This window comes from Perognathus longimembris, chromosome 2 (assembly GCF_023159225.1).
Source record: "Perognathus longimembris pacificus isolate PPM17 chromosome 2, ASM2315922v1, whole genome shotgun sequence".
NCBI classification, from domain to species: Eukaryota; Metazoa; Chordata; class Mammalia; order Rodentia; family Heteromyidae; genus Perognathus; species Perognathus longimembris.
Genome location: NC_063162.1, coordinates 38,011,092 through 38,025,383, shown reverse-complemented (window position 1 = coordinate 38,025,383; position 14,292 = coordinate 38,011,092). Strand labels below are relative to the sequence as shown.

The 14,292-nt window shown below is 37.7% G+C and overlaps 1 protein-coding gene across 5 annotated transcripts; it reads left to right on the top strand.

Moving 5' to 3' along the window:
• The first annotated feature begins 1,194 nt into the window (after nucleotides 1-1,194).
• On the top strand, nucleotides 1,195-13,679 carry Mrln (myoregulin). 5 transcript variants are annotated; one of them, XR_007209910.1, is made up of 4 exons: nucleotides 1,335-1,398; nucleotides 8,436-8,557; nucleotides 11,808-11,929; nucleotides 12,305-12,369. XR_007209910.1 is itself a non-coding variant. In XM_048338822.1 (3 exons), the coding sequence occupies exons 1-3, from the start codon at nucleotides 1,332-1,334 to the stop codon at nucleotides 13,626-13,628; spliced, it is 384 nt and encodes a 127-aa protein (XP_048194779.1). In that variant the 5' UTR covers nucleotides 1,195-1,331; the 3' UTR covers nucleotides 13,629-13,679. The 5 variants fall into 5 exon arrangements, 3 of the variants coding, with proteins under 3 accessions (XP_048194779.1, XP_048194781.1, XP_048194782.1); XM_048338822.1 differs by lacking the exons at nucleotides 8,436-8,557; nucleotides 11,808-11,929 and adding an exon at nucleotides 13,470-13,679 and having other exon boundaries at nucleotides 1,195-1,398; nucleotides 12,305-12,462; XR_007209909.1 differs by lacking the exon at nucleotides 11,808-11,929 and having other exon boundaries at nucleotides 12,305-12,367.
• Nucleotides 13,680-14,292: the final 613 nt, after the last annotated feature.

Genomic DNA, 14,292 nt, shown 5'->3' with positions numbered 1-14,292 from the left:
CTAAAGACCTATATCTATCACCTCTCACTTGTTTATTCAAGTAATGGCCACTGATTTATTATTTCTCCCCCACTTCCATCATTTTGCTGGTAAATTGGAGATAAGAATCTCTCCCAGAAAAAACAAGGGGGAGGGGCCAACAATGTTTGACAAGAAATGTACTCACCTTACTTATGTAACTGTTACCCCTCTGTAATCACCTTTACATTAAAATTAAATTAAATTTAAAAAAAGAATCTCTCCCATCTGTCTGCCCCAGATGGCTACAAATAGTGATTCTCAGATCTCTGTCTCATGAATAGCTAGGATTATAGATGTGAGCCACGAGTGCCCAGGTCATTTTCTTAACAAGGCTAACACACTTTGAGGCTTGTGTCATGTGCTCACCCCTATTTGAGTTGAAAAAAATGTTTAGCTTGAAGCAAAAAAGAACAGTTCTCAGACCTGATCTGGGACAACAGACAACTGGAGCCTTGAGCAATTTAATAAGCACTGCTCTCTTCAAATACACACACACACACACACACACACACACACACACACACACACACACACACACCACTAGCTTTTGTCTAATCATCACTTTCAACACCCAAAACAATGCTGATGTGTAAAATAATTTAGGTTCAATTTAGGTTTATGGGTCTGAACAAAGTAGTGTCTACTATGAGGGTAGTGGAGGTAGTGTCTGGAAATTTCTGAAATACAGCTTTTCAAAAGATGAGAGTCACCACAAACCACATCAGATGCCAGGTTGTGATTATGCCCTCTTTCTTACCACATCAACTCTGTAGGTTCTTCTTTATATGTGATACCATTCAAAAATCTCCCTTTCCTCTGCAAACATGCCTTCTAGAAAATCTTTTAGGCATCATGAAAGGAGGAAGACTGATATTATGTTCACCCGTAAACACACTTCAGGAAATTGATAGTGTATGTTTTAAAATCCATTTGTTTATTGTATCTTGAAAGCAGATGAGCCAAATTAAGATGGAATGTATAAATTTTGAAAGATAGGCACATATCCCTAGAAAAATCATCCAGAACAGCACAGGCTAGTATAACATTAAATAAATCATAACACATTGCTTATTAAGGATATTTTTGTTTTTGTATTCTTAACTCTTCACATAAGGCTTGGTGAGCAGGGGATTTACTTTTCATAGCTTGAGCTCCTGGGTAAGTATATTTTTGTTATAATTTATTCCACCTGTGTCTGCCAATTCCTTTCCACTTCCCTTCTCCTGTGACATTCTGGCTCATGTTTCTTCATAAAGCTCTAAGCCAGTTATTAATAACAGCCCAGTAAGCGCCTGATCAACTAAAAGCATATGGTGTTTTTCATGAGAAAGAGATCATCCTTTTGGATTTGGACTTTGAGTATCGAATCCCTGAACAGTAAGTGGTTTTATTTTGTTTTTACAAATAATAAAGTAGCATTTTCAGACATTTGTGTGGTAGAACAGAGTGTAGTGTACCTCTTCTTTTCCTCTGGTAGAAGGAAAATATAATGGTCTAAAAGACTTGCTAAGACTCACAAAGCCCATTTCCATTCCCATGTGTCAACATCTCTCCCTTAGTGCTCTAAGACTGATGACAAAAGACACACATAAACTAGAATCTTCTTCCTTTTGGCTACATGTAGGCAGGAGAAGCAAGAGATTAATAATACTGTGCAAGTTTCTTGACCAAGCTCTAGGACTGCTGCTTGATCCCCTTTCTTCCTCTCCAAGTAGGATTCCATTGATTTCAAAGAGAATTTTCACATATGAAAAGTACTTGCAGAAGGAGTTGGATAGGAGACAACGGGCACTTGCTATTTTTTCCATATTGCAGGTTTGGATCAGAAGACACAGTCTTGTTGCATGGCTCCATTGCCTGCTTGTTTTGTAGCCAAATGCATTGTCTTTGCAGCTTTCTTTATAATGGTTTCTTCTGAAAAGATCTACAAAGTAGGTCATTGAGATTTCTGTCTGGAAAAGTAGGATCATAAAATCCAGAAAGGCAGATGCTTTACTTGATCCTTGAGAACTGAGCTGAAATTTCGCTGGCACTTTGATCCTTCTTCAGAGACAGGTACAAGATTCTGAGTGGGTTACATATATTCAGTTCTTCAACATGTGTATCAGGCTGCTATATGAAATGTGTCATGGAGGTATTGCAATGAACTGGAAATCAGAAGGGAATCTAATAGGGAGCCCTGGTTTGGACCATTTACAAATTCTGGGGTTTTACTCAGAGACTCAGTTATTAATTTGTAAAGTGAGAATCACAACCTGATTTACAAGGTCTTGGGGTTTATTCATGTTTATAAGCAGCCAGGTATAGTAACAGCTGTTTTAACATTGTTCATAAAAATCCTTTTTTTTTTTTTTTTTGGCCAGTCCTGGGCCTTGGACTCAGGGCCTGAGCACTGTCCCTGGCTTCCTTTTGCTCAAGGCTAGCACTCTGCCACTTGAGCCACAGCGCCACTTCTGGCCATTTTCTGTATATGTGGTGCTGGGGAATTGAACCCTCATGTATACGAGGCAAGCTCTCTTGCCACTAGGCCATATCCCCAGCCCCCATAAAAATCCTTAATCATCTTTTACTTGTTTCACTTTTAAATCTAGAGCCTTCAATGTGGTCATTGATGGGAAATTAGAGGACACTAGTAGCTTTTACTGCTTTTCATATCTTCAGTTTTAGAATGATGTAAGCCCTACAAATGCCACAGGTGAGCCAGAAAATGCCATGTAGTAATTCAGGACATGAAGAGCTAGGATCAATGGTGACAGAGGAGTCCAAAATGAATTTCAAACATAAGCTATTATTTTTATGAACTTACCTGTCCTGTAACAATCAATATCTCACATTTTTCTTCTGGGTAGGTGCTTCTGGATTTCCAGAGGGCCGATTCTCTCTTCCATACATTTTATTCTATTCCATACATCTGAACAGCACCACAAGGACGATTGTGTCCAAAGATGTCTGCTTCCCATGGCATGACTCTGTGACTCAGAAGACAGAATGAGATTTGTGTTTCCTTTGCAAGCTTTCATTCTTCAAAGTTGTATTTTTTTCTAATGTTTGCAGGGCACAATGTTAGTCTAGGAAAAGGCCCATAAACTTTTAATATAGTAGGAGAAAGCAGCCATTATATGAGTAACTCTGGGTAAGAGTCAGAATGGGCTTGGTCGTGATTCAGAGCTCCTCCTAAGCAATGAGTGTGTGTCAGCACCACCTTAATGTCGCACAAAGAAGCAATTATTATTGATCATGTACTTGTCCTGCATTCATGGTTGGTACTATCAATTTTCTTCTATAGGAAGTCAAAGGCTTTCATTTATAACTTGAAATTGAGTTCTCCAATTTAGCCAGTGACTTTGTCAACCTAAGCTTGCCACAAAGACCATTCCATTGGTTTAGGAAATGACATCTATACCTAAAAAGAAGTTTAAAAAATACTAGCAGTGAATATTTGCAGGGAAGCATGTGGTATAGGCTAGTTAGACAGTTTAAAAGCTTTACCAAGAGATGTGCTGGTGGCTCATGCTTGTAATCCTAGCTACTCAGGAGGCTGAGATCTGAGGATCATGGTTAAAAGCCAGCCCAGGCTGGAAAGTCTGTGAGACTCTTATCTCCAGTTAACCACTAGAAAACCAGAAGTGAAGCTCTGGCTCAAAGGGGTAGCTGTGAGCAAAAAAGCTCAGGTGACAGCACTCAGGCCCTGATTGACTTCAAGCCCCATGACCGACAAAAAAAGAAATGCTGTGTGTGTGTGTGTGTGTGTGTGTGTGTGTGCACGCACACGTGCACATGGGTGCCAGTACTTGGGATTGAAGTCAGGGCTTGGGCACAATTTCTTAACTTTTCTTTCTCAAAGCTGGTGTTCTACCACTTGCGCCAAAATTCCATTTCTGTTTTTTTGTTGGTTAATTGGAGATTAGAGTCTCTTGGATTGTTCTACCTGGGCTGTCTTCTAACCAAGATCCTCAGACCTCAGTCTCCTGAATAGCTAGGATTACAGGTGTGTGCCAACTGTACCAAGTGCTTTTGAGAACTCATATAAGCCCAGAGACTCTCCACTTTCACATTCTTTAACTTCAGGCAGTCCAGGGATGACATTTATTTTGGTGGTTGAGTTCTAACACCCTCTTCCCCCAAATAGAGCTCATCTTTCCCATTTCTGTTTCTCCATAATACCTAAAGGATAATTGTTGGATGGCATCACCATGATGGGACTCCCTCAGGAAGCCTGGTGTCCTAGCCTCGCTCATCCCCAGCCAGGCTTCTGCACATATCATCTGTCTTTGAAAGAGGGCACTCCTGCTGTGACTCACAGAGAGGATGGGGAAACTTGGCGGGCAGAAAGTGGATAACATTTTGGTTATTTATATTCAAGAATATTTCTTCATGTCAAGTGCTCACACTTGTATAATGTAGGCATCTTACGGTCAACACACAATCTGTTTGGAATAGGAATATGTCAGCTGGGAAATCTCACCATTCTGAAGTCCTGTTAGTAGATGGTTAAGAAAACATTTTGTTCATGTGGAGCTAAGTAGTTCATCTGAGGTCATGATTTTCACTTAGAACTAATTTGAAGCATGGCCATCAATGTTTTAGGAAAGCCAAAACTGATGTGTACATGAAAAATGTGTGAGATGAGATACAGTGGCTCCTGAAAAATCTGAGACTATCTATCCCTTCCCTGGGAAACTTATAGAATCAGGAGAGACCTCTTAGTGCTACCTAACAATCAGACCAGCACTCTGTTGCTCACATATTCATGCATCTGCCTCAACTTCTCAGGATGTTCCATCTAAGTCACTCCATCCCTTGGGATCATAGTTGTGCCACATGGAAAGGGCCCACTTTTTGGTTCAGCTATGTCTAATCACCAATGAGTGCCAAATGGCATGCTGGGCTCTTGGCTTCCAGTCTTACCAATTCTGCAATGAATGTGATAAAGGCTAAGCTATGGGTTTTGAAGCCAAACATCTCCATGCAAATCCATGGTCACCTCTTGCTAAGGATGTGGAGATTACTTCATTTCTTTGGGCTTTGGTCTCTCTAACTAAAAACTGTGGCATTAATATTCTATCTTAGTGAAGTTCTATGGGGCTTAGATCCAATTGGATGCTAGAGGCTCAACTTTGTTAGGAATTACATCTCAGACACATGCAGAACAAGTATTATTACTAGCTCTGCTCTCCACATCAAACAGCATCCTGAGGAATTAATGCTGTCCTGGGATTCAGCATCTGAGCCAAGACCCAAAGGCTGCTCTGTCCAGCTATACATCCTACACACTCAGTATTGCAAACTGAACCTTTATGACCAAACATATGTTTTCCATGGAAGTTTACTTTGTCAAGTTCACCCTATGACCCGCACCTGCCAAATATTTCAGTTTTCATTATGTTTTACTTCAATCTGGTTTTCTATTTGCCTAAATTAAAGATATCAGGAAGTGATGAAGGTAACACCTTTTCAAATCACAAAGTCTTATGAAACACAGAAACCCAATTTGTCACAAATATTAGAAAATAAGGCAATTATGGTGCTAGCTCTGGGAAACACTGAAATGTCTTGTACTTTTCTGGGCCTTGTTTGTCAAGTAAGAAGTTCATAAAAGTTCAGATATCATTTCTGGTGTCAACTTTCCTTTACTATTTAAAACCTTTCTATACTATTGTTTTTCATACCAAGAAAGAGAAAAATCACCTCAAATTCAAGTCTTCATCAAGAAACAAGGTATGACAACCAGGCTGTAGTCATTCAAAAGCCACATGCCATGTCTTTATTCTCCTACAAAGTTTCTCTAGTACAAGGTTCATGTCAATGATAATTTCTTAGCTGTGTTCAATTCCATTTGTGATATAATCCAGCATTGCGTAGGATTTAGTGGGACCTTAATTCATTCAAAAAGTGCAACTTGAACCCCTAAGTTTCAGAAACCTAGAGAACATAAAAAGTTTATTTACCATTGAAGAACATGAGTTTTCAATTAACTATGGAGTCAATTGAATCTGAGTGCATGGGTGAATTTCCATCATGTCATTGGAACAGTAGCCATCTCAAGAGAATACATTTATTCTTTTTTTTTTCAAATTTTTATTATCAAACTGATGTACAGAGAGGTTACAGTTTCATACGTTGGGCATTGGATACATTTCTTGTAGTGTTTGTTACCTTGTCCCTCATGTCCCCCTCCCTCCCCCCCTTTCCCTCCCCCCCCCCAGGTGTTCAGTTCACTTACACCAAACAGTTTTGCAAGTATTGCTTTTGTAGCTATTTCTCTTTTTTTACCCTGTGTCTCTCAAATTTGGTATTCCCTTTGAATTTCCTACTTCCAATACCAGTAAACACGGTTTCCAATATACTCAGATAAGATTACAGAGATAGTGTAGGTACAACCATAGGAAGGTGATACAAGAACATCATCAATAATAGAAACTACACATACACATAGGACGTTGAAAGTAGTTACAACTGTGATATAACATTTGTTTCCATAACATGGAGTTCATTTCACTTAGCATCATCTTATGTGTTCATAAGGGTATAGCTATTGGGCCTTGTGATGCTCTGCTATGGCTTGCCTAAACCTGTACTAATTATTCCCAATAAGGGAGGCCATAGAGTCCATGTTTCTTTGGGTCTGGCTCACTTCACTTAGTATAACTTTTTCCAAGTCCTTCCATTTCCTTACAAATGGAACAATGTCATTCTTTCTGATAGAGGCATAAAATTCCATTGTGTGTATGTACCACATTTTCCTGATCCATTCATCTATGGAGGGGCATCTGGGTTGGTTCCAGATTCTCGCTATGACAAATTGTGCTGCGATGAACATTGTTGTGCTGGTGGCATTACTGTGATTTTGTTTGTGGGCTTTTGGATAGATACCCAACAGTGGGGCTGCTGGGTCATAGGGGAGTTCTATATTGAGCCTTCTGAGGAATCTTCATATTGCTTGCCAGAGTGGCTGAACCAGTTTCATTCCCACCAACAATGAAGTAGGGTTCCCTTTTGGCCACATCCCCTCCAACAATTGTTATTATTAGTTTTCTTGATATATGACATTCTTGCTGGGGTGAGATAGAATCTCAATGTTGTTTTGATTTGCATTTCCTTTATGGCCTGTGATGTAGAGCATTTTTTCATATGTCTATTGGCCATTCTCATTTCCTCATCAGAGAAGTTTCTTTGTAAGTCTTTAGCCCACTTGATGAGGGGGCTATTGGTTCTTTGCGGTTTTGTTTTGGAAGAAGGTAATTTTTTTAGTTCTGCATATATTTTAGAGATGAGGCCTTTGTCTGTTGAATGTCCGGTAAAGATCTTCTCCCAGTCTGTGGGCTTTCTGTTTATCTTGAGAGCTATGTCCTTTGCCGTGCAGAAGCTCTGCAGTTTGATGCAGTCCCATTTGTCCAACATTTCTTTGATTTGTAGCCTTTCAGGGTCTTTGTTAAGGAAGTTCTGTCCTGTGCCAAGGAGCCCAAGTGAGAGAATAGATTTATTCTAAATCTTGATATGTTTGTTGTCTTCCAACAACTTGACTTAGTTCCCTGTTGCAAATAAAAAAGCAAAAAGCCACATGATATAATTTTTATATGATTTCTCAAAATTTTCTTTCTCTTATTCTTTTTTCTTTTTTTGTCAGTGGTAGGGCTTGAACTCAAGGCCTGGGTGCTGTCTCCGAGCTCTTTTGCTCAAGGCTAACACTCTTACCACTTTGAGCCACAGTTTCACTTATAGCTTTTTGTGGTTAATTGGAGGTAAGTGTCTCATGGGGACTTTTCTGCCTGGGCTGGCTTCAAACCGTGATTCTCAGATCTCAGCCTCCTGAGTAACTAGGGTTATAGGCATAAGCCATTGGCACCTGGCAATTTATAAAGTCTTAAAGGACAATTTAATCGAATATAATATTTATCGAAAAAGGAAGGTATTTTCCAAGCTGAGACTAATTGAAAAGCCTTCAAACTTGGGGTTTCATTTTCAAAATGGTTTTCTGGGAAAATATTATGTGTTATATTTTTCTTGTTACTGTCAGCTGAACAAAATGAACTTTCAGCCTTCCAAGAAAATATCGACCTTAAGTGCAATTCTTAAGCCAATACTTGTTGAGAACTAATTAGTGTCAAAGACCATGAGACCCTGGAATCCAGGATAGATAAGAGCTTCCATCTTCTAGGAACACAGCAACTATCCATGTAAACAACTGTGGTACAGTGCAGTGGCTGACAATATGCTGTAGACAAGAGGGATATCAGTTCTGCCAGAGAAGGTCAGAATGGATCACAAGAGGACATAGTAGTCTCAAAAGATGAGTAGGAGTTTGACAGCTTTGAAACTGTGATTGATTCACTTAAAGGGTAGGGTCAATGGGTAGTATGCTAAACTGTAACTAAATGATCGTTGCCATTACTTATTATATGTTTACTTTCTAGGCACAAGTATTTATCTCATTTAATTTTCTCACTCTGCCATGAAGTAGAAACTATTAATATCCCCAGCTTATAGAAGTTCTAACTGAGGCACACAGATAATTTAACCTGCCAAAGAACTCCTGGTAAGTGGCAAACCTAAGATTTGACTCTTGTCCATTTGATTCTAGACTCCTTTCTCAACTACCATGTCATTGCAGAATTTGTCTATTGTCTTTCTAATGTTCAGAGGGTTAAGGGGAGAAACTCATCATGTACTAGTGGCTAGAAACAAAATATAAACAAAAATAGCTAGGCATGGCAGCACAAAATGAGGTCTCAGCACTTGGGAGACTGAGGCAGGTTGCCTACAAGAAAGATCATGTCTAGCTTATGTATTATCACAAGACCTTGTTTCAAAAGACAAAACAATTATGATGGAATTTGTTCTAAGTACACTGTGTGTGCATGTGTGGCAAGACCACAGTGAAATCCCCTCATCTTGATAAATTTATGTTAATTCAAAAGTTAAAAAAAAGGATTTCAGAGAAAAGTAAAGACTGAAAACACAAGCTACTAAAACAGTACTCTCAGCTAACCTCATTGATACACTAGTAAGCGTATAGTTGTATTCTGGGAAATCCCACTGACAGAGGCAGATTGTTTTGACATGAGTAAAATAACAACTCTCTGTTATTCTGAACTCTGGCAAACTCAGAGATGTCAGACCCAGAGAGGCAATGGTGAGACCATCCAACCCATTGTTCAACAAGCAATTCATATTAATGGAAAGGAGCCAGGACTGAAAGAGACTACTAATGAATATGTAGCTAGTTCCCTTCTAAGATAGTCAATGTCCACTGTAATGAAGATCCTTCTCATTTGAAAACATTAATAAATAAGTGAAGCTGGAAGAAGGTGATTTCTGGAGTTATAGCTAGTGTCTGGACTTCTACACTGAATAACAGTAGGCTTGGGCTACTCTGGGCCCTTACTCTCCCAATAGTCTATTGTCTAGGCCCAGCACATACCTGACCCTCAGGTAAACAACAGTTCCTTAATTTACTTAGATGGCTTATGAAGAGGAAATGGACAGATTTCAACTGTCTTGCTTTTCAACATGTGTCTCTGCGTCTGTGACTATTGTCTTCCTCGTCACATATTGATAGAAGGAGTAGGATTAGAGAATTCTTCTTAAAATAATTTTGAAATTTGAATCACATGTTTAAGACTTGGATCCAACGAAAAGTGTTTTTCTTTTGATTGCAAAAGAGGTTTTACAAAGTATGTTCTGTTCTTTGTCTTGACCAAAAGGCCACACCTAATCAAGGGAAATAGTAAAGGTTCAAAGGAGCTGAGAAAAGGGTGAACTAGGAATAAGGTTTTAATAAGAGAAGTTTTGTTGTTGTTTGTTTTGTTCTTTTGCCACGGGAGTGAGCCATCTGGAGAATACATAATTTTTGTGATGCTGGGAGTCAGGAATTATATCACAAACTCTTTTTTTGTTGCATAAAAATCAGATAATAGAGGTTACCCCAGGCAAAGGCATGCATGTCCATAACAAAGTGGACAGTGAAAACACACATAATTTCAAACAAGTTGACCTAATGTGTGCTTTCAATGTATGTTTTATTCAGTTTAAAAACACCCCCCAAAAAACCTAGGGAGCTGTAGACATACTCAAGTGGTAGAGTGTTTGTGTAGCAAGCACAAGACCCTGAGTTCAACCCTGAGCATTGCCAAAAATAAAACAAAGCAAAACAACACTAGGAAGTTTTTTATTTTTTTTTGAAAATTAATGCTATTTAAATAAATAGCTTTCTCTCAAATGCTTATTGAATCCCTAAGAGGGAGAAAAACACGTGATAACTAAGATTCTACCTGAGTAAGAAATAATATAAATTAACACGGTGGGGTGTAATCCAAGTATTGTGATGCTTATAATTTTCTCTCTGTGTGTGTCCCTGTGTCTATGTGTGTGCATGTGTGCCAGTACTGCGTGTAACTTGGATTTTTCTGCTCTAGGCTAGTGCTCTGCCACTCAAACCACACCTCTACTTCTGGCTTTGTTGGGGAGGGGAGGCGTTAATTGGAGATCAAAGTCTGACAGTCTTTCCTTCTCCAGCTTTAAACCCCAGGTCCTCAGATCTCAGCCTCCTAAGTAGCTAAGATTATAAGCATGCGCCACTGGCAGCCAGCTATACTCAAAATTTTAATCCGTAGTAAGATATGTGCATGCTAACAAACATGTTACAGTACAATTTTGTGTTCTTCCAATGATGTAAATCTAAAAGTTAAAATCTTCAACCTTATGAATATTGAGATTATACGTCTGAGATCACTCAGCTCATATTTAAGTATTGAAGTATCATTTTCAAGTAATGCTTTCATGAGTTCATATTTGTAATAACCATCATTTAAATGAATAAGTAATACTAATTTATGGCTAAAAATTGTTTCTAATTTTTTTGTAATGAAAGATATTGTGAATCTCATAGACATTTCCATATGTATGCTCTTACTTTGTAAAAGTGTTATGAAGCTTGTCATTTTCTCACTTCTGCCTTTCACTTACTCATTTGTGAGCTGCCTACTTTTCTATATAGTTGATACAGATGGAGCAACCTTAATCCCAAACCCTCAAATCCAAATTGTTCACAAATCGGAATCATTTTTGAGCACCAGCAATACACCACAACTGGAAATACCATACTTATCTTCACGTGATAGGTCACAATCAAATAATGCTATCTGTAGAGTATGCTTATAAAGGGGATATATTGAAACAGAATTGAATTTTGTGCTCAGGTGTAGTAGCATGTGCTTATAATCCCAGCACTAGAGACCGAGGCAAGAGAATGGCAATTTATGTAGCCTGGGTTACATAATGAGACATTGCCTCAAAAAATTTATGTAAGTAAATAAAAGAATTTTGTGGTTAAATTTGGGGCCCATCCCTAAGATATATTATTACACATATGCAAAGTTTCCAAAAATCTGGAAAAGTTAGAAAACCAAAATAATTTGATCCCCAAGAGATATTTAGCTTGTTCTTCAAATAAAACAAGCAACACTTACTAGAGAAAAAGATTGTGGAGAGCAGGCCATGGAACTAAACAAATAACAATAACAACAAAACAAAAAGCACAATGAAAAGTGATCATAAACACCTAGAAGCACAATTATCTTTATTATATTTAAGCTATAAGATTAACATAGGAGCATGAATAAGGGATATTTTATATCCTGGTTTATGTTATAAATCAACTCTTCTATTTGCTAATTTGTAAAAGCAATGCAAAAAATTTGACATACAATCTCAAAGATAGAGATGTTTTATATTGTTGCTGTTACTGTCATGAAAATATTGAAGCCTTTTTTTGACCTAATTTTTAGGGAATTGTTCCTTTCAAAAGTGTACAAATCTGAAGGATCCTAGTTCTCCTTATTTAACCACAGGCTAATCCCTGTAACCCCAAGGAACATGCAAGATGACTGAGATGGTGAAAAGTGTTCAGGTAAAACAACAAAAGGATTGTGATTGGCCTCTGAAATGCGGGAGTAGGGAGAGTTGTGAATATTGAGCTTTCAGGCTATGGGAAGGCTGTGTCCCTCACTGTGATATCTTAATAAACAGTCTTTACCAGTTTTTAAAAAAAAGTGTGGCAAATGTTTGCCCTTCCAGGAAAATCCTAGAATTAACTTATTCTTTCTGATAAATATTTTCTTTCAGCTATACAATTCTGAATTAAAATGAACCTAAAACATCTTATTTTCCAAAGACGACTCCTCTATATCTTCTTCTGTGTTCTTTGGAAAGTAATTTCAGAGTCTCTCCAAGCAGGCCCTTCGCATTGTAGTCCAATTAAACCTCTTAATGTGCTTTCACACAGGAGCCACGGTTGCTAAGACACCACATGTGCTGAATGTACTTGGTCTAGCAAGAGCTGAGGAAGAAAAAAAGAACCCCCCCCCCCAAAAAAAAAAACACACCAAAACAAACAAAACAAAGAGGAGCCATGTTACCTACTACTATCTGAAATTCATTCAGGTGAGAAATCCAAGGCCAAGGCTACAGAGGAAAGCAGGGTCTCTCACTGTGGGAGAAGATAGCATCTGCCTAGTATTCATCTCTAACTCTCTCTTCCTGTCTTTCTCTCTCACTCCATCTCCCATCTCTACTTGTCCTTTTCTCCATTTCTTTCTCCATCTCTGTCTCTCCCCATCTTTCCATCTCTCTCTCTCTCTCTCTCTCTCTGTCTGTCTCTCCCTATCTTTCTCTTTTAAATACATATATTCCCACACACATTTTTAGTCTAACAGTTTATGAATAGTTTCTTGCTTCTGGATTCTCTGAATAGAAGGCAATGAATGATACTAAACTCCAACAACTCCACCCAAACAGAATTTGAGTGAAATGTTACAATAATATGGAAAACAGACCACGCATCGTTACCTTCTTGAAATTCTAGCTATTAAAAATAAAACTATTTCTGAAACACAGGGATGTTGAAGAAACTAAGTGTTTGACATCTTCAAAGGTAACCAAATTATATGGGAGAGGTTCTAGAGAAAAGATCAGACCCTGAAATGAAAAAGACCTTTTAAAAAACTGTCATTTTCTACCTTCACCACTGTCTTCAAGTTCTCATTTCCAGAACAGAAATTGTACAGTGTGGAGGAAGAGGAGCCTTATCTATACCAATAAAAATTATTAAAATGATAAGTAACTGCAGCTATGTCATAAAGAAACTTTAGATAATGTAGGGAGAATGGTCATTACGAAGGTCTCTTGTTTTTTCTTTCAGAGGAGAAAGTTATTTCTTTTAGAAAAGAAGTCAAATTTGGTATGGAAGAGCCTATAATCATGACATAAGATAGTTAAAAGGAGTGGGAAAGAAAGAATCCATTTGTTGGTTACAAATAGGTAGAAAGAATTTTATGAAAGACTTATCTTTATCATTATATGTTTTAAATGAAGATATTACATGGAGCTAGAAAGCACTAAGATTATAAGTATGTTCATAGAATGATATATTTCTCCTTTTTCTCCTCCAGAAAACAGGAGTTCTGAATATGATTGGTAAAAACTGGATATTAATTTCTACTACTACCCCTCAAAGTTTGGAAGATGAAATAGTTGGAAGACTTCTAAAAATTTTGTTTGTTTTATTTGTTGACTTAAAGACTATTATGTATGTTGTTATAACTTCTTAGAAAGTTGACTTCCTTCCCATGTACATTTCAAACTATACTCCAGTGAATAAAAGTTTGTATGTAAGTGTGTTGAGTGGCTTCACTTTGTTTATGTCACCAATTTATTCTAGAATCCGATGAAACCTTACAATAGAAACAACATGATATTCTTTAATACTGTATGGTTCATAAATACTCTTCACATAAATCGAAGTGGACTTATTTTCTCAAAAATCTACATAGCTGAGTCATAAAGCTGCTTGAGTCTTGTATATTAAAACATGGTTGTTATTTGGAATGTTAGCTAAAATGTGTATGCAAAATTATCAAAGAACTTGCTCTTTTAAGGATATACACTTTTGTGACCTTTCATGTCATTCTATTTTTTGTTGTTCTATTTATTTTTATTGTCTTTAGTTGTACAAAGGGGTTTCAATGCAATATGTCAGTTTGTGAGTACAATGAGCCATTCTATTTTTCATACAACCTTAACTTTCCAAACATATAATGTTTATATATAGTACAACAATAGTTTTTACCCACTTTTTTCTTTCTTCTTCTCTTCTTCCTCTCTTCCCCTTCTCCCCCCATCTCCTTCCTTTTTCTTCCCTTCTTGCTTCCTTCTTCCCTCCTTACTGATATATTTATATATTCAAGGCCTTTGGGGAGGCAGGTGCTCTTATCT

Excerpts from the sequence above, each read along its gene's own strand:
- Mrln (XM_048338822.1), top strand. The coding sequence starts at position 1,332 with ATGGTGTTTTTCATGAGAAAGAGATCATCCTTTTGGATTTGGACTTTG. Across the intron at positions 1,399-12,304 it reads GAGTATCGAATCCCTGAACA|GAGCCACGGTTGCTAAGACA; the intron begins GTAAGTGGTTTT and ends GCTTTCACACAG. Across the intron at positions 12,463-13,469 it reads ACTATCTGAAATTCATTCAG|AAAACAGGAGTTCTGAATAT; the intron begins GTGAGAAATCCA and ends TTTCTCCTCCAG.